The following is a 20,857-nucleotide window of genomic DNA, read 5'->3' on the forward strand; positions in this document are numbered from 1 at the left end:
TAGGGCACTTCAAAGCTCTTCTCTTGATAGTTTCAACAATGACTAGAGAAATTTCATACCAGTGTTGAATATTTAATTTGTAAAAACGATGTCTACTACCAAAGCCGATACCTTTTTTTCTCTGATTAACTTCGTTTTGATAAAATTCCTTTCCCTTTCACCTTACGTGAAAGATTTCTTTACATTGTCTTTTTCCTAATCTTCTTGTTTTGTTTTGTTTTTTGGGGTTTTTTTTTCATCCTTATTTTTCATTTTAATCCTCATAAACGGTCTCTTCTTAATTGCAGTGGAAATTGTATACACTAATGAAACCTTTTCATACATACATTTATGTGATAAGCTATAATGTATTTGAAATTATAATATTATATTAATATGTGTACATGTATATTGTATTCATGAAATAAACGGGCCTTAAACGTGGTTCAAAAAAAAAAAAAAAAAAAAAGATTTCCAGTCTGTCTTTCTTGGACATCCCATTGCGGATATTGCAATAAATAATAATCGATGGTACCATGATCATCACACTATTCATTACCTATCTCATGAACAAAAGTGTGTAACTGTCATTAACGACAGTTTCCATGTGTTTATTCTTCAGACATGTACCAATTCACCATCAGAGACTGTCAGATTATATATCAGAAACATAAATAAAGATCAACCACAATTTAAATCCAAACACGAAGTAAAATTCGTGATATCCCATTTGATCATAATTGTATGGTATATGGTGATTTCTCATACGGTACTTAAAAATGATATCATAATCATGTATTGATTCCAGACACAAGTACAGATCTCTCTATTCTAATTTGTTTTCTCCTGTGTCAGCTAATTTCAGCAAATATGAAAATATGAGCGCCGATTCGGACAACTATTGACTTCTGTAAACACCAGTATTGATTTGATCAAGCCTAACAAGTTGTATTATATTTCCGTCTTTTCTTGCCAGAAGTCTAAAATGATTTCTATTTTTGAATGGCTGACAGTTTACTTGTTTGACAAATTAATTGACTTGGCGGTTAAATTATCTCTGAGATTCTATCTAATTTGTTTCATGAATTTATAACACCTGGGTCAAAAACTTTTTCAGTGCTGATACATTTTGTTGTATATAGCTTCAATATAGAATATATTTTATGCATACTGGCATAGCAATAGATGTAACACAGTATGAGAAGCACTTTTGCTTATTTTTGGAAGGGCAGTGCTCGAGATCTTAGAAGCACACCAAAACAAACTAATATTATTGCTTTATATTAATCTTCAAGTTTCAACGCAGAGTTCATAACTTTAACGTTCGTTGTAATTATATAACTGTTTGAAATGCCATAAATGAAAGTTGTGAAAATTTCATTGTTTGAAATTTAGATATGCATGTCAATGTCGACGTTTATCTTTGAAAATGTCATGTATATTCGGCTATCAAAACATACGAAAATATCAATTCAGTACACATACTTTAAAGCAACTTTGATGAAAGAAAGCAGCATTAAACCTATACTTGGGCCCTGTTTATTTGATAAGATCTAATGGAAATTTAAACGTTCATTGACATCTAGCTTTAGATCTCAACCCAAATTCTGTACCTCTAATGATCAATGAATGAATACCTTATTTTCTATTACAATTTACGCTGTATGTTCTTAAGCAATTGATGGTTTACAGTGAATAACTACACTTATAGCTTAATAAACAGAGACAGAGTTGCTACATAGAGGTGGAATTTATCCAAATGACTTTACCAAATTCACTTATAGATTAACAACACTTCTGTTAGGCCTAAAAATTGTTCGTTTCCGATATCCCGACCTACCCTAAACTTTTGGCCCGACCCAAATTTTTTATGGCCTTGGAGAATTTTTTTTTGAAAAGCAAAACTGCACTTTTTACGCTTTAAACATGGTCTTACTGATGCTCTAAAGGCATAACCCCCGTATTTGTAGTCATTTTTGACACAAAAATAGTTTTCGAAAAGTCTCACTTAATAAAAAATTAAAAAAAAAAACTTTTTCCGATTTTCCAAATTATTTTTAGCATGTTACCGGAAAAACAAAGAATGTTTTAGGCCTTAACGCTGTGTTTGAATAATAGTATTATGTCCTAACCGAGGGACATCTATAGCCAAAGGGTTACAGTCGCTAAAATTCGAATTACTTGCCCTGTCCCCACCCCGCGCCGCCCTTTCTCTGCACTAGATTTGAAACCTCGCCTTGCGTCTGAAACCTTTCATCCAGTTGGTTAACGGAAGGTTGTTAGTTCAACTCAAGTACACGGGTACACGCCCAAGTCCAGGCGGGCACAAGGGATCCTCCTCCTCCACCATTAAAAGCTAGAATTCGCAATAAGATTTGTTTCGACGTGACTTTAAACCCAACAGAACATACAAAGCAAATAAGCCCTTTTCACTTCCTAACTAAAAAAGCATGTATGCCTCGAAATTAAGCATGAATAAGAGACGTACAGAAGAATATAAAGCAAATTTGTAGTAAAAGTAATTAAACAGGGGAGGAATTGGGATGCATGTAATAGCCATAGTTATAGTCATTACGGTAATCAAAGATTATTTAGGAAAAATAATTAAAGATAGATCTATAATATGCCCAAAATTATCATTAAATATCTAAAATGAGTAACATTTTTATTGTTGTTTTGTGTGTGTGTGTGTGTGTGTGTGTGTGTGTGTGTGTGTGTGTGTGTGAATAAGTCTTACAAAATGAATACAAACTTCTTTTTAATTTTTCATTACCTTTCATTAACTGACTTTGTCAAGCTTTATTTTATGCTTTCAAAGGATATGTTTACGGACACCATAACGACTTACTGAACAAAATGAAATTATTGAGAAACACAAGTGCTTTCGTGATTTTATGAATAAAGTTAAAAGCTGTATAGCCTCTACTCCTGCATAGAATCTTCAAGTATAGGATAAAATCACTTTGTGCAGCCATCTCAAGTAAAACGAAAAGTAAAATGATTCCGTGTGCTACAACGATTTTATATGGCCAGCGTCATGATGCTAATTGCGTCATAGAGAATGGCACTACCCATAAACGGACGAGAGGATTTTTTTTTCAAACTTCAATGCTACGAAAATTATGTTGATATACAAGATAATATAGATATCTTCCTACTTACACCGCTGCCATATATCCACTTAATCTATCTAACTCCTGAGAAGTTATCCAATAATATTTCAAACGCAGCTTAGGACAGTAAGAGACACTCAACAAGTACCATGATGTGTGTCTGAAAAGACACGGTCTGCAACAGGGAAAGCTAACAATGATAAAATATGATATCCAATAATAATTTGTATGCTCAGCCATAACGTCTATGCTGCCATTTTGTTCTGTTATACCGCTAGCTCCAGTCATAAAGTGGCACGTTTTCCGAATATTGCCTTGTTTCTTACATAATGATGCTCAGTTGCTAGATATAAAATAAGAATGCATCTGGCAATATGGTAAATATTTTCAATATACCGTTTTAGTGCAGAAAGTATTTATGATGAAATTTATAAGATCCTTTCTAAGCATAAACCGCAGCTGAAGTAAAACTGAAGTAGACTCGGTTGGATCGAGTCTGTTCGAGATCTGTAATGAAATGTTAAATATCTCTCACACTGTCTAGTACCGCCTGCTATAAAACTACAGTTTAAACTCTATATCTCGAACTCTCTTATCTCGAAATTCCGGCTATCTCGAAGACATTTTCAAGTCCCGTACACAATATTATCATTTTAAGTCGAATATCGGTTATCTTTAAATAAAACTTTCAATCCATTGGAATTCGAGATACCGAATTTCAATTTTATACAAGAACAGGGAGTATCTTAATGATCATAAAGGGTCAAGCAATATTACAACATTTGTTACAGAATACAAAACACATATAAGCTCTGAAACAATTTACGCAGGTATCTGCTTTCTGCCAAATCACCTGATTTTCTGTACAACAGTTGTAGAAACAAATGCCTACCTCTCTTCTTTCATGTTTCCGCTCAATTAACTCTAAGCTCTGGCGTAAAAGTTTTGTTCCTGGTGTTGGAGTCTTTTATAGCTAATTTCTTTCAATTTCAGTAAAGAATAAATATTTAAGAACATACTAGAAGCTTAATATCAAACAGCAGAACTGATCATTTTTCCGCTTATTTACCTCATGAAATATCAATGTTTTCAGCTATGAATTAACAATTTTATTTTTCATCAAGCTTAGATAAACCTCTTTTGACCTTGACCCATTGACTATACATGATATTTAGACCTCTAAAACGTGTCAAAGACCAGGAAGGAGGCCAGTTTTGACGTCATAACGGTAGAGCATTCCTGTGGATATTTGATTTCTTAAGAAGAGCGGGTGTGTTTTGGGAGAACTGTGCAAAGGACTTCGGACACTATCATATGCTTCTAGCCTACGTTTTGAATGCAAAATTCTCATTAAGTATTTAAACAGTACCCAAATCGTTTCGAATCACATATAAACCAATGTGTTAGTTAACATATTACAGCAGAAACTGGTTTGTATCCGTTCTTATCAAGATGTTTTTATTTAATCTAGGTCAGGGTATATTTTTTTGGAATGTTTAATTTCCGTAAAAATATGATGTCATCACTTTACGGAAGTTTCAAATATATGAATTCCAATTGAAAAAAGTGGCAAAATCTGTTTATTTAAGGAAAAAAAATAACATTTTAGGATTGAAATCCTATAAATAAATAAAAAAGAGAACGATATTTTTGCAAACAACCTGTACTTGATTTAAACTTACTTTACTTTCTTATATATATATACACTGTTCATAATGTAAAGTTGTTGATGCATTACATGTGTGAATAGGAATGCTACATACATGTATAAGTGACCTGTCAGTTTTATTACAGTGGGCACTTGGTAATTCAAGTACATGTACATGTCTGTATACTTGTGTGTAACACTAAGAAAAGGTAGTCACCTTATCAAGGTCGTAGGGTTCTCGCTGTGGAGAAGTACAAGTGGTACAGACAATATTTGGCTAAAACATGTAATAAAAATGTATCCAAAATGACATTTCTTTGTGGGGCTTGCATAAGGAAGCTGTATCGGAAAATGTTAACTCAGGATGAGTCTGACTGCAACCCCGCTAAAGATAATGTTGTACAAATCAGGGTTGAAGTTCTGGGCAAAACCCATTCGAAATGTGTCATTTGTAGGGCTAAAGTAGAAGCAGGCCACTGCATAAAAATTCCACCTGAAGCTCGGCTGGACCTTTTAGTTCGTTTTCGAGTCTAGCCGTATTTGTATATGCCATCTGCATGGAAAGCGACTTGACATTCATGGCATTACACTGAATGTGAAACGGTCACCGATATGACCTGCCAAGAAGCTACTGTTCTTGACCTATGCATCACAGGCATATCAGTGCCAAGCGTTATTTCTGTTGGATAGACTATAGTCAGGATCATATTAATTGCTGTGCACATATTGCCTCTTTTTGTGGTGTTTAGGCCTAGTTCGCCACAAAGAACAATCTTCAGTTCAGTTTTCACGAAAGGAAGAACATGAAGTAATGAATGCGTGTGACATTTAGTATGTGTCTAAAAGAAATAAATATAAACGCACAGAAAAAGATGAAAAAATAAAGAAATAAAAAATATATAAAAGATATAAAAAAAAATATAAAAAAATTAATACCAAACTGGAAAACAAATAACTTCCTCGCCACCAGTGGCGTGCGCGTCGCGAGGAGGGCATGCAGTAGATTGTCTGGTGTGTTGCTAGTATTTTACAGCACACATTTGCCAATCTACTGCAACAAACAACCAAGATAAGTCAAATTCAATGAAAATTCAACCCAACAAATGATAATGATGTCACAGTATTTGCTTCTCTCACTACTATACATGTAACATACTTATGTGCATGCTTTGCAAACATTTCTATGTTATTTGAGTAGACAGATGTAAAAATATGTGACTACTAGTATCAGATTATTTAAAATGAATAGCAGCCCCGCCCCCCCCCCCCCCCCCCCCCCCCCCCATTGCATCAACATGATAGTTACAGAAAATGTATAATTAATATCTACATATGCTGGCCAAATATGGTTTTGATGCACGGTGTGGTGGGGGGGGGGGGGAGAGAGAGACAATGTTATATAAAGAAAAATAGCTTTTATATGTATATAACAGGGTACGTTATTCTATTTAGAGCAAAAAATCACCGTTTTAAGAAACAAATGTTGAAACTACGACTTTAAGAAATAATCTCAAGTATGTATTTTGATGGTATTTGCAATATAAATATTTATTTCTGAGTGTTTTTTTTTCACGCTTGGAGTAGGCAAATTCATATAGAAAGTGTCCGAAGTCCTTCTGTAGGGATGATGTATATGGTTTTGCGTATTATGTAGATTTTCTTAATATAATCTTTAAGATGTGCACACATAAGATCTCATCTATAAACTTTTCAATAGTTCAAATAAAATAACATGTTCTTTTGTGGAAAATTACATTGCATGTGGAACATATACAGTGTTCTTTGGTTGACTTGTATTTGATCTTGTATTGAGATAGTGAGATTTTTGTTAGTTTTAAAGAAGATACAGATTTCAAGAAAGCCTGACGCAAGTGCAAACACAGGCACATCCAAACTGAATCTATTTCTACTGTACTAAATGTTACGTTTATTAACAGTGCATTATTTATTAGCTGCAAAAATAAATATCTGCTCTGCCTAGTTCTCAAGTTTTATATATCTGCCCACTTATTTCATTTATTCATACGATAATTGTTCAAACGAAGGGTAGGCCGGTAAGAAACACCCGGAAAATTTACATGTTATATGTTTTTATAGAAACAATGTTAGAGGCTATTTATAAAAACACCCTACAAGATTATAACTTAACCTACAAGATTATAACTTATCCTACAAGTTAACAGTTTTGTTATTTATATAGAAATAGTGATAAATGTTTAAGTGTTAAAACCCTACAAGCTTACATGGTATATGTTATTTACAGAAACACCACACACGTTTGCACGCCATATATATATATATATATATATATATATATATATATATATATATATATATATATATATATATATATGCTACAGGACAATTATGATATTTGTCTCAATGGATACGGTTTACAAGAGAATGAAGAATAACAGTTATAAAATGTTATATTCTATAAATAGTAAAAATTTCCAGTCGTTTATCAGTTCAGCTACATCCATATGTGTGACGAAATGGCACTGTTTGCTACAATTGCTGCACATAGTTATTCATTTATCTAAATATCCTCGACTAATACGGACTGATATGACATCGACTGATTACATTTTCTACACAGAAACTTGCATCCATTACGTAATGCACGCTATAAATTTGCTTCATGTATTTTATACTATTTTGACTGTTATACATAGCAGTAGTACATGTCACATATTTAATGACTTCGTTTAAATCTTGCGGATACATCATCATAATATTCTGTCATATAAAAATAATTTTCACATTGATTTATGTACCTAAGCTTGACATTCATTTTCGTCCTCTTGAGTACCCTAATGAAATATATCTTCCTTATGGCGTACCCATTGAAAATGAAGATTCAAGTGTGAAACAAGAACAATTTTCTCTGATCTTATCTCGAAGAATTATATTTCATGTACATGCATCTAGTGTAATTCATTTAAAAATCTTCACTAAATTGACATTAACTGAAACTGTAAGGAATAACGTTGCATTCAGTTTAAACAAGTTAGATTATCATGAGCAATACATAAATAAATGATATGAGTAATTATATTGGTCCGTGAGTTCTACGCACAGAATAAGCACCATATGATAATAATCAACTACTGCCCATTCATCAAATTTTGGAGAAATTGTTTTTGGTATCGGTACCAGGCTAAGAAAGAGTATCAGGCAAATATTCGCAATTACATGAAGAGGCCGTAAAATGGCCAACTTCTTCCGCATGAACTAAAGCACTTAAATATCCGTAGAATTATAAACTTGAACAAGCAACTTTCAAACGCAATCCAATATGGACGGTTTGAAAAAACATAAAGGCACTATCAGACCTAGTCATTGTTTGCAATACACCAAAGAAGGAGATTGGGGCTGTATCTGCGAAATACTAAATGATAAATGGTGATTTGAATTACAATACCTAAAATTGATATCATAATCATTCATTGATTTCCGTCATAAGCACAGCTTTCTATTCTAATTTGTTTTCTCCTGTGTCAGCTAATTTCAGCAAATATGAAAATATGATAGCTTGTTCCTACAACTTTTGACTTCAGTAAACAACAGTATTGATTTGATCAAGCCTAACAAATGTTCTTATATTTCCGACAAATCTAATTTCGTGAATACAACTCATATATTTAAATATCTAACACTTTCCTTGCAATATAAGTATCGTCTACGAGGATGCAACTTTTAAAGTCTCATTTATCTTTAAGATTTTATTTAATTTTTCACTTGTATCAATAATAATTGGATTCAAAACCACAATTGAAGTGCTGCTGCACAATGCATTTCTTCGGTGCATGTAGCTTCCGCAGTTGATACACTACAAGCATATTTCAATAGATATAAACATCATAAGAATCACTTCTTAAACCTTAGCCTGCTAAATTTCTAAAATGGACTAGTCCATCATTTAATTTGGGCAGAACCATTTATTATTCGAATGGGCGTTTACTGAAAACTTACTGACTGAATAGCGAACAGTGCAGACCATGATCAGATTGCACTTGAAATGTGATCTCTTTGATAAAGGGCAAATATATTTAAAAATACATTCGTTTACATTTTATTTAATCATATTAAAATGTACAATCATATGCTAATTTATAATTTTGAGAAACTGTTTTAAAATCTACATTAATAGAACAATTTCTATTCGTGAAAATATCATCACAATTGCAATATTCCAATAGACTTACATTATGAAAATTTGTATGAGATCAAATTGTTCGAATCTTTCTAGCACAAAATCAAGTATTATTTATTCGCCGAATTTTCTTAGTATATTCTGAAGTTAAGAGAAATCAAGGTTAAATCAAAATCTACATTGTAGAAAAAAATATTTGAACGTGCAGCACTACCTTGATCTTAAGCTTTCCGAAGCAAATCACGTCGACTCCGTCTTTGAATACATTTAAAAAAAGATTTTTAAATAGTTGTTTTCAGAAAGAAATACCGACAAAACTGTAGATTCAACGGCCTTGGACAATAATACGTCTGTATATACATTTGGATCCTGTAGTAATCATAGCTTTATCGACAAACGTAGCTTCAGATATAAGACAAATTATGTACTTATGATAGCACTGAATAGTTTACGTGCAATTACTATGTAGGCAAATTTCTATAAGTGCACATTGCAGAAGTATTGAGAGTAATTTTCACAACGGTACTAGAAAATTAGAATTACCGTTGGGAAGACAAGTGCAGTATTCTCTAAATTTTCAAAACTTATAACCTTTGGACAAATCGAACAGAAGTTTACGCAGATAAGAAAAGTACAAATGCTTTCTCATTTTTTGTCGCTGGAGCAGATCAAACGTTAAAACTAACGAAAATGTATTTTTCTACAGACAATCTCTCCAGATTAGGCATAATTATTTTAAACATCAATCGCATGCCGAACTAAAAGATTAATCTTGCCCCGTTTAAAAATTGACCAACCTCATTGCCTTAGAAATTAAACGGAACTACTTCCCGGAAACAGATAATAATACCAACTTCAATATATCCAACTTGTGTCTATTTTACAGGATTGTTATTGAATGTAAAAGCATATGTCTACCTACTTACTCCGCTGTCATATTTCCATAATTCTTTCTATTGCTCTCCTGACAGTTACTCCAATAACATTTCAAACACAGTTTAGGACAGTATAAGACACTCAACAAGTTATATCATTATCCATTATTTATAGAGCGATAGCACGATACGGCCATGGTGTGTGTCTAAAAGGCTGCGGTCTGCAACAGGGAAAGCTAACAATAATAAAATATGATAACCAATAAATATTTTGGATGCTCAGGCATAAAGTCTAGGTCAGATCATTTGGCTATATCGCTGAATGCAAGCAAACATTGGCTTTTGCATTTGCCTGCAATCGCCCTATTTGTAACAACATAATTCATTATTGTTTTATGTAAGATAAATGCGAGAATATGGTGCATGTACTCAAAGCCTTGAATGTGGCCGACCAAATAAAAAACGTTAACGCAACACAAACACAATATTTATAAGGCTGAAGTGGTATATATATAAATGTACATGCTTCTTTGAGGTCAAATGATTTTATGTGCAGTACTTTTAACATACAGGCAAAATTAGCGTATATCTCTCTGCCTTAAAACAAACAAATATCATGATGCCTACCTCAAAGGCATTTGTTTTGGTTTGTGGTCTACAAAGCAGAAATATATCAGCAAATATATATTTGAAAAGCTAGAAAAGCGATACAGAATCAATAAGACAACAAGATTTGTCAGCTTTGTCTTTGCACTTGACATTGCCGAAACTGCATTTTGTGTGCTGCGAAAAAGAAGTACAAGGTTAAATATAAGCTTTCATATAATTCTGACAGGATTTACTGACGGCGTACGTTATAGTAATCACAGATTAATGTTATGTTTTAATCAAAATTTAAAGCAGAAATATGATTATGCAAAGTTCACATGGCATTGTGATAAATTTATAAGGTAAACTGTATCAAAGAACATGAGCAAATACTCTTCACCCTGGTGCTAAAGCAATGGTTTGTATGTTTATGATTTTGCACTAAATATTTTAATGTATCTTGGACAAAATTAAACAGTATAAATTAAAATAAATCTAACAGTTAGTTCGACAATTTGACCACAGAAAAAAAGCACAGGAAGGTGCCTTCTCCATCCCTATTTCAAACTTAGTTATTTTCCATAACATTCCTGCATAATGGTGCTTTGAGATTGTTGCTTGACTTGTGTTTGTTTGTTTGTTTGTTTGTTTGTTTATGATTTCAACTGGACAAAAATAGACCTATCAATCCCGGACATTATTCATAACATACAGTAGGATTTTTTTCGGCATAGTTCTATACTCTAGTTTTCAAAATTATCTCATAATATTGCATTGATTGTTTTCTCATGTAGTTTCCAGATTCGGCTGACGTTTTAATATTCCACTAATTTCTGACTTATGTAAATTCCCATATTGATTTAGCTAAACCTACCTAGAATTGTTGAATGTCCGTTCCTGTTTCTAGCTTATAGTAAATAACCGAGTGATGACAATTATATGCTTGTAGTTGCGATTTACACCAGTCTTATTTGAAATCCTAAATATTTTTCTTGTACTCGAATATCCATGCCACATAGATTGCAGTATATTTCTACATATTTCCGTAATAGACTGGGAAATGCAAATTACATGAGGCTAACATACTCTTGCACGTAAAATACTAAGTCAAATAGACCTGTTTTTATGATAAAGCAGTGGGTTGCTCTCAGCAAATATTGCTAATTGAATTTATGTGCAACATCTTGTAACAAGTTGTTTTTAAACAAACTACTAGATTTATGCAAAATTGTTTCAAACATAAATCCGCATTATATACATTATTTCATACTGATTACTGTACAAACCACAGAACGTGTTATTACAGTGTTAAAAGCTCGATATTTCATTCTTTATTACAATATTCGTGGGGGCCTCCAGTGGTCAAGGTCGCTGACATTGAATCACTTGCCCCTCACCTATGTTGGTTGGAGCCTCACTTGAGACGTGAATTTTTCATGAGAGGAAGCCATCAAACTGGCTGTTGAAAGGTCAGTGGTTTTATCCAAGGCTCCGCCCGCGATGAAGCAATGCACGTAAGGGCTCTCAGGGTCTTCCTCAAACATTAAAAGCTGGAAAGTCATCCTTATATTGTGTCGGTGTGACGTTAAACTTAACAAAAAAATCAGTACTGTAATCTTGAATTGAAGATAGAGTAACAAGACATGTATATTCTCATCTATACCTACAGTGAACTGAATTTCGGGTATATGGAGTAAAAACAATCATGGAAGATATTTAGAAGACTGTTGATTGACTATGAATTGTCGTTCACCCTAAGGCGTGCAAGCAAGACAATTACTAAAGCAATTCACATATATAAGGCATAATCTCACCATGGGAGAATAATCAACGGCATTAACTCACCATGTGATGATAATTAACGACATAAACTCACCTTTTGATGATAATTAACGGAATAAACTCACTATGTCAGAATGGCTCAAACTCAACATGTGATGATAATCAACGACATAAACGTACCATGTGAAGATGATTAACGGCATAAACTCTCTATGTTAGAATAATTAACGGCATAAACTCACCATGTGATGATAATCAACGACATAAACTTGCCATATGATGATAATTAACGGCATAAACTCAAGATGGGAGAATAATCACTACATGATGATCATCAACGGCATTAACTCAGCAAGTGATGATAATCAACGACATAAACTCAACATAATTATGATGATAATCAATCGAATAAACTTACTACTCCACGATAAATTCACCATATGAAAATTATCAACGGTATAATCTCACCAGTTGCCGGTAGTCAACGCATAAACTCGACGTTTGATGAAAATCAACGGGATAAACTCAACATATGATAATAACCAACGGCATAAACTTAACATATGTCGGTTACCAAAGGCATAAACTCAACATATGATGAAAATCAACGGCATAAAAATGCCACATGCTCTATCATACAACTTCAGAGAATTGATTTTGATATCTATGTTAGACTGGAAATTTGTGCCAGACAAATATTTGTAAATTATATGAAGAGGTCATAAAATGGCCTGCTACTTCAGCATAAAAGAATCGAAAGAACTGGAGCATTTTTCACTTCAGAAAGAAAGGAATTTTTAGTTTGAAACATAATTCGGTACCGCTGCCATTCAAATAAGTAGCAATACATAAACTGAAATTGTGATACTCTGAAACTATATGGTTTCACAGACAATGTGATTCAAACATTATAGGTGAAATTCGTGTAAGTGTGTTCGAATACATGCATATTGTAGATGGTGATATATATTATATTTCTTAGAATGATATCATAATCATGTATCGATTGTCGCCACAGGTACATATCTCTCAACTCTAATTTGTCTTCTCTCTCGCAGCAGCCAATTTCAGCAAATATGAAAATATGATCGCTTATTCCGACAACTATTGACTTCAGTAAACACCAGTATTGATTTGATCAAGCGTAACAAGTGTGCTTAAACTTCCCTCTTATTTATGGGAAGAAGGGAACTTTGGTGGCTATGATTCTCAAGTTTAATCTTTAACATTTGAGCCGCGCCATGGGAAAACCAACATAGTGGGTTTGCAACCAGCATGGATGCAGACCAGCCTGCGCATCCGCGCAGTCTGGTTAGGATCCATGCTGTTCGCTTTTAAAGCCAATTTCAATTAGAGAAACTGTTAGCGTACAGCATGGATCCTGACCAGACTGCGCGGATGCATGGATCCATGCTGGTCGCAAAGCCACTATGTTTGTTTTCTCATGGCGCGGCTCGTTTTGCTTTTTATATTAATATATCAGCTCGGAGAACAATTCTGAAACAGTTATTTCTTATCTTAAAGATTATGCATATAATTTATTACTTTAACCAGTAATTAGGGGTTTCAGTAATACTATATTTCAGTACAAACAGCTTTAGTATTGGATATATTTTGGGCATGTATGAATGGATAGAAACGACATGATAAAACACTTCTTGATTTCTAAGGACATTTGTTTAGCCTTCTGAAGCAAACATCCACCAGAAAATAATTATCTTTAATGTCTAAATTGTCAATAATCTTCGTCAAACACTGCCCGTTACTTCTATGCTTGTTCAAAACTCATTATTAAAGACATTTAAGGCATATACATATATAACTTTGTATTTACAGATCTGTTTCAAATGCCATTAATGAATAAGACAAATATTATGGTGTCAATTATAACAATTTTAAAATGTAGTTGAATATTACACCCACATCAAGATCAAGAAATTGATTTATTTTTTAAACGGTTGTGTGTAAGCTTCCAGATGAACAAGCTCTGAACATATTGAAGGCGGTTTGATAATGTCTGTGTTCAAAGCAATGACGGAAAACGTGGTTGACATTCTAAACTGATACTCAGAAAACATGGTCAAGACAAAACACATCTAATTTAAAGTAGAAATAAGTCCAAACATCTATCTATTTTTCTAAAGAAATGCAAAAGGCAACAAGTCTTGTGTAATGTAAACGTTGTGTTCCAAATATATTCTGCTGTACCTATCTGTACTCCATATGGTATAAGGAATGATGCCGAAACATTTGATATATTTGTTTTAAATGAAAATCATACCCTGTGCAAAAGTCTAATTCAAATGGCCAACCTCACGGCATTAATGATAAAGCGGATATACTTCCTGTCGAATAATCCTACCCGTAAAAAAGAAAAGCATATCACCATGCATATTCTAAATGCTATGTCACCAACTTGTGTTTATTTACAAACTAGATTTTAGGTGTACCTACTAACTCCGCTGTCATATTTCCATTTGATCTATCAGCTCCAGACAGGATGACAGTAAAAGACAGTCAATAACAGAAGTTAAAATGTTATCCGCTACGTAAAGCGCAGAAGCACGAAAACAACAATCATGTTTGTTTAGGAGACTGTGTCTGTACCAGTCATAAAATCTGATATCCAATAGATAATTTGAATATTATGCAATAAAAGTCTAAGCTGTATGTTTAGCTATATGTCTTACTTCATACATAAATTGGAATGTTTATCGAAATTTGTCTTGTTTGTAATATTATGCGATGCGCAATTGTTGGAATGCGAGACAATGTGGAACATGTTTAGATGCTTTGTCTGGATCAGACTCAGAGAGCATTTAACAAAACATAAAACGCATTTCCCGAGTATATATCTTACTGCTATGACATCAACTGCTTTTGTGTACAGAGTTGTTACTGCAATCATCACTACTTAAATAAATCTCTTCTAAGTTCTAACCACTAAATGTTTAATTAATAATTTATTAATCGGTAAAGAGTACAAGCTATGGCCGGCGATTTATATTAAGAGTCATGTCATAAAACTCCACTAATATTAAGATATTTGAACAATTCATAAATTTTCGACGCTAAAACTAGTATGGTAGCTGTCGAAAGGTCATTGGCATTAGTCTGCACCAAGAGGAGCTACCAGCAATAACGTAAACAATCCGATTAGATTTTAGATTACTTCGATGCATAGTCATATAATTCAATTCAGCTTTATCCCTTGCAGTGTCTGTACACTGGCATGTTCATTTGCCGGAAATTGCCTTCTATATTTAAAAAATGTTGTTCAGATTTGGATGTAAGGATCAAAATGTCATTTTGGAAATGATAACGGCATTTTTTTTCATTTTACAATTTACTTAAGGTTTCCTCGACTATTCTGAAACAATAAAACCCTATCTATTTAGTTTAATGTCTTCTTCCCATGTGTATTGCATTATCATCCAGTTTTGTTGTATTTATGGAAATAAAGATGCATTTAAAACACTTTTCACGCAAGTAAATAAAAACGACAAAAATAAATTTATAACAAAAATGGTATTTTCGTTACATTAGTCACTTTGTCTTTCATTAGCAGGTGTGGTACCGAAAATAATGACATATGTTCTTTGTCCTACTGTATTATCATGGAAGGTTCATGAGGCGTTAAATATCAGCTTTATCCAGAAATTTATGACCACGTCAGATGCAATACAATAATAAATGTAAGGATATTGCCATACTTAATGTTGCTTATAATATGTAGGTACACGACTGATAATTGCACAAGGAATATAAAATAAATGATCAACCAAACCAGTTGCAGCATTTCATCCGCCTGGATATATCAGAGACGATGATACGTTTTTTTTATATGGATCAGTGTGAAATAAACATCACTGCGTTTTGGAAGTTTTGCAGTTTTCTAATAGGTCAATTATTTGAAAGCCAAGTTTGAAAGCAAGTTTACACAATAATAAATTGTGATGTCTGCAGAACGCTGGCTTTTTATTTAATAGTTTGATGAATTTTCTTTAAGTGCTAGGACCATGACAATTTATAGTTGATTAAATACTTGTAAGACATAATAAGAAAACCAAAAGATAATGTAATCAACAGGTTTACTGACAGTATCAGATATTTCAACAATAGTATACAAGTATCACAAGTCAACTACAGTGACAACAATGTTCGATTTGTAAAAGTGTTTTTGTATAGCGCTGCATCTGCAAAGCCTTATTCCTACGAGATCCGACTTACTTTTGTTTCAATGTAAAGCTTCATTTCTACGAGACCATATTCGTTTTTGTACCCGTGCATAGCTTTATTCCAATTAGTCCAGTGTAAAGTTTTATTCCTATGAGAATAATGCAAAGTTTTTAATCAACAAACTAAAAAATAAACTAATTTTTCCACCTTGAAAAAAAAATCTTTTTCCGTTTGTGTTTGTGTCAAATGCTTTTTCCAGCGACAGCATCTGCAGATATTTTCAAATCATCTGGTTATCACACCTGGTTGAGTTATTTTTCACATGGAAGGACTGCAAAGTTATTTCAGCGGGAAGGACTACCTGGTAGGACTGTCAGGAAGAACTTCGCATTTTTTTCCATCGTGAACGTCTGATCATGACAGCATATGTAAAAACATTTTTTTCCGCAGGAAACTTCTAGTTATATCGTCCATAAAGTTACAGTACAGTATGATCAATGTTATTGTTATTTTCCAGTGGATATATATATATGAAAAGTCATTTCCCGACTTTCTGGCAGGAGCATCATAAAAGTTCTTTTTCCAATCAAAACAATCAGATAACAGCGTCTGTGCTGCATACAGCTCACAGGAAAACATTGTAAAAGCGGTAGCTGAGATAAAATTCTGTGCGACCAGCACACGGAAGACAAAACAAAATTAAAATTAAAATGCTGTAACATTAAACAATAATAAAAATATCTTTCTGCCAACTCTAGATACATTCAAAAATTTACCATTTTATGCGTTTCTGTCCATCATCAAATTTGCTTGTCTCCCGTTTGCGTTTTAACTTACGTCTAGTTACGGTGTTATCAGAATGACCACTCTTCTGTCTTTTGCGTTGTGGACCATAAATTTCGCCTCCCGTTCTTTTTCTTTTCACACCGTGCGCATGCATTTCTTCTTTATGTTTACTTTTACCAATGGCATTGCCGCATTTGGAAATGTCTGAAATACCTGTAAATTATGTAATTATGTTATGACGTCATCTGATAGTAATAAACCTTACATTATGACTTCATAAAGTTCCCTTACAGGTCCGTGCGTTAACCGTTGTTTATACTGAATACATCATCTTTCGAAAAATATCCACTTTATATCGCAATATCAGTAACTGACTATTATCTGACGACTACAGAAACTTAGAAAACAAAATACTTTTACGGGAACATTATAAGTAAAATAAAAAAAAAATCTAAAAGATTTAAAGTGCCTACAGGAACATCCATTTCTTTTTACTATATGTTTCATACGATCACCAAGGTTACGCTAAGCTATGTACAATCCGTTAGAAAGTACGTCTGAAATTTAAAGGATTGCAGCAAAACATGATCACTTAAGAAAATGGCCTTAATTTTCTGAAATTTAAACTTAACATCGTATAAATATAACTTGCTTTATAACATTTATGTCTATCTAAAGAAAGATGTCATCAAAACATGAAAATTTAAGCTACAGTTACAATAATTCTTATACTCAGTTACCTCATCTATCTTCGCCTTTTACTGAACAAAATCACCGCAAATCGGACATGTACCAATTTAAGTTCGAATTTAAGTTCGTTTAAGAGCCGTACTCCGCCATGAAATGTATTACGCTTTTGCGAGACTTATAATTAGGAATTAAATTCTATATTTGTGCATTTTGAAGAGTATAAGCCACATTGAGACTTATTGCACATCCGTGACTTTCATACAACTTTCATTTCTAATAAATTTTAACTAAATATTTGTTGTTTTTTTTTTTTGTAAATACATCTCTTTGACAAATGAAACACAATAGTTCTTATATTTCTATCATTTCCTGGACTATTCTTGCTTATCTAATGAATTTCTATCTTCATTGGGCAAACAGGATATGAAAATCAAATTTAAAAAAAATATATATGAATTAAACGCTCAGCGAACATATATAAGAGTAAATGATATGATTTTCAAGTTTTGAACAAATTATTATATTACTCGACCAAAATCTGATTTACCACCTTGAAAATCCCCCGGAGGTCTCAGATATAACCTGCAAGATAGGTAAAACATCTATTTAGCAGTTCCCTACCTTTTAACGGTAGTACATTTTTGATTCATGAATGTCAAACTAAGTTGAGTAATTGTAAGGTAGAACTGTGCATTCAATCAGAGATGCTTAATGGTAGAAACTTCCTATCATAAATAGGTTCTGTTTAGTTTTCCTTGAATTTCTTGAATAGTGATTTAAACATTCTACTTACTGAGAAGTGCACGGAGATCTCGTACGCACGATGATGTCAATGTTGCGGTGCATCCGGGCATTTGATCAGTGTACGAAAGAGGTTCTGTCAAATCCAGGTCATCATCTGTGCTTGGGACAGTTACGGCAGCATGCCGTGGAGATATAAGGTCAAGGTCATAATCCTTGCCTTTGTCATTTGTTTCAGCATTTTGTGACAAGGTTAGGTCGTGGCCATTATCCAAATATGTAGCCTTTGTGTTGTCTTTTCGTGGCGATGTCAGGTCAAAGTCATTGTCCATGCTTTTGTCATTTTTGGTATCGTTTCGTGACGAGGTCATGTCAAGGTCATATTTCGTGTCCATACCGTTCATGTCAGTACTCAATGGCGAGCAAATGCCAAGGCTGTAATCAATGTCAGCGTCGAGCATGTCAGTATTTCCACAAGAGGTAAGGTCAAGGTTATAATCCATCCACGGGTCATTTCTGTCAGCATTTCGTGACGAGGATGGGCCAGAGTCATAAAACATGCATGTACCATTCATGTAAGTACTAAGTGGCGTGGTAAGGTCAAGGTCATAATCTATGTCTATGTTATTCTTGTCAGTCGTCCGTGATAAGGATATGTCAAGGTCATTATCACTGACTGAATTAGCTTCGTTGGTATTATGACTGCCAACACTGCAATAAACAAAAACTAATTTATTTCTTTGAATCTTATCAAAAGTCACTATTTCCATAAAGTACTCCACACTAGAATAAACGCGAGGGATTGTCATCAGGAAAATGTGTGCTTTTATGGTGTATTTTGTTGTTGATTTCTAAGTGGGGAGGGGTGGGGAGGGTGGGAAGCTACATCGACATGTTTGGGGTAATAAGGGCACTTTCCAGTTTTTAAAGTGGATGAAGACCCCATGATCCCCTCCGTGAATTATTTCAGACACAGGAGAGCACCTGAGTAGAGCCATCGGTCTTTTTGATTCAGCTTTATCATTTCCGCACATAGAAGAATTCCTCACCTTAAGCGATTTTTCAAAACCCAGCGGCGGGAGGCTCATCTTGAGTCAGCGACATAAGTCGGCCTCGGAAGCCTCTTTAGCATGAACAATTCCAAAAATACTATTGGTTTATTTATTTTATTGCAATTATAATATGATACACTTAGTCATGAAAAAAACGCATGTGTACATTCCTATAATCAATTTCGTTGCCTAATAGCACGAATTCCCTTTAAATAGAAATGTCGTTCTTAATAATTGTAAATATTTTTGAATGACTAGTTGGTCACTAGTAACAACTGTTTCCCTGAAGGTACCGAATGACTAAGAGAAGTAATGCATATGTTTCATATCAAAAAATCATATACTCGTACGTGTCTGATTGTTGTTATTAAAATGCAGTTATTCCGAAATACATTTTCCAGCTAAACAAGGGAATTAATTATGATATCTTTATAAATATTTATTTTTGGTTTCTTTCCCTTGGACTACTATACACCGACATTAAACAGTCTAAAAGTTCTCATGTTAATTCTTACAAAATAAAGTGATGCTATTATTGCTATTACCGGTATACCTATATGTCGCTATAAAAGCTAGCTCAATAGCAAGGAAGTTAAGTGCACACTTATACTCTGCCCTACTACATACAACCCCTCCATTCTAGAATTCGTCCTCGAATTCCAGGAGTTTGGACCTCTGTGGGACATTCCAAGCTGTCCATTCCTAACTACTCGTGAGTTATTTGCATTTCTCGCCAAATATAACAGACTGGAAATGCTCCAGGTCTGACCTAAGGCGGACACTCTTCCACGTCGCTATAAAAGCTAGCTCAATAGCAAGGAAGTATAAGTACACACTTATACTCAACCTTACTACATATTTTTTCAGCGTGACAAATACAGCAGAAATATCCTACAAATCTGATCCTTTTGAAAAATAAGTTTTCCTTGAAAAATATTTACCTTGTCTGTACTGAAACTGTGTTTTTTATTTTTTTCGTAGATTTTTCTATTATTGTTGCAGTAATCGCATTTAACTACAGTAACGGTTGTATCGTATGTATTGTCATTAATGGTTTTATGACGTTATGACGTCGACGTCATGGACTTATCCCGAAATGCATCATTGTGTCCAACGGAAATGCGCATAAAAAAAGTTATTTAGTGTCAATAAAATAATCATTTGAGGGAGTATTATTATAAACATCCAATAAGATATATTGTCTAATTTTTCAAATCAATGAATTTGTAGTGACAAAACAGTATTTATAAAATTGACCAATTTCTGTA

At 33.6% G+C, this 20,857-nt stretch overlaps 1 protein-coding gene across 2 annotated transcripts; it reads right to left on the bottom strand.

Annotated features, from left to right (window-relative positions):
- Nucleotides 1-16,215: 16,215 nt before the first annotated feature.
- Nucleotides 16,216-20,636, bottom strand: LOC123538814 (uncharacterized). Of its 2 annotated transcripts, none has more exons than XM_053530292.1 (3): nucleotides 20,531-20,636; nucleotides 18,590-19,248; nucleotides 16,216-17,310 (listed from the first exon to the last, which is right to left on the bottom strand). In XM_053530292.1, the coding sequence occupies exons 2-3, from the start codon at nucleotides 19,110-19,112 to the stop codon at nucleotides 17,093-17,095; spliced, it is 741 nt and encodes a 246-aa protein (XP_053386267.1). In that variant the 5' UTR covers nucleotides 19,113-19,248; nucleotides 20,531-20,636; the 3' UTR covers nucleotides 16,216-17,092. The 2 variants fall into 2 exon arrangements, with proteins under 2 accessions (XP_053386267.1, XP_053386266.1); XM_053530291.1 differs by having other exon boundaries at nucleotides 16,216-17,319.
- Between the last annotated feature and the right edge of the window lie 221 nt (nucleotides 20,637-20,857).

The sequence above is a fragment of the Mercenaria mercenaria genome, chromosome 18 (genome assembly GCF_021730395.1).
Source record: "Mercenaria mercenaria strain notata chromosome 18, MADL_Memer_1, whole genome shotgun sequence".
Lineage (NCBI taxonomy): Eukaryota > Metazoa > Mollusca > Bivalvia > Venerida > Veneridae > Mercenaria > Mercenaria mercenaria.

What these genes read in the sequence shown, in the direction of transcription:
- LOC123538814 (XM_053530291.1), bottom strand. Translation starts at nt 19,112, where the DNA reads ATGAATGGTACATGCATGTTTTATGACTCTGGCCCATCCTCGTCACGA. An exon ending in AGATCTCCGTGCACTTCTCA is followed by an intron (nt 17,320 to 18,589) that starts GTAAGTAGAATG and finishes CATAATTTACAG; the next exon opens with GTATTTCAGACATTTCCAAA.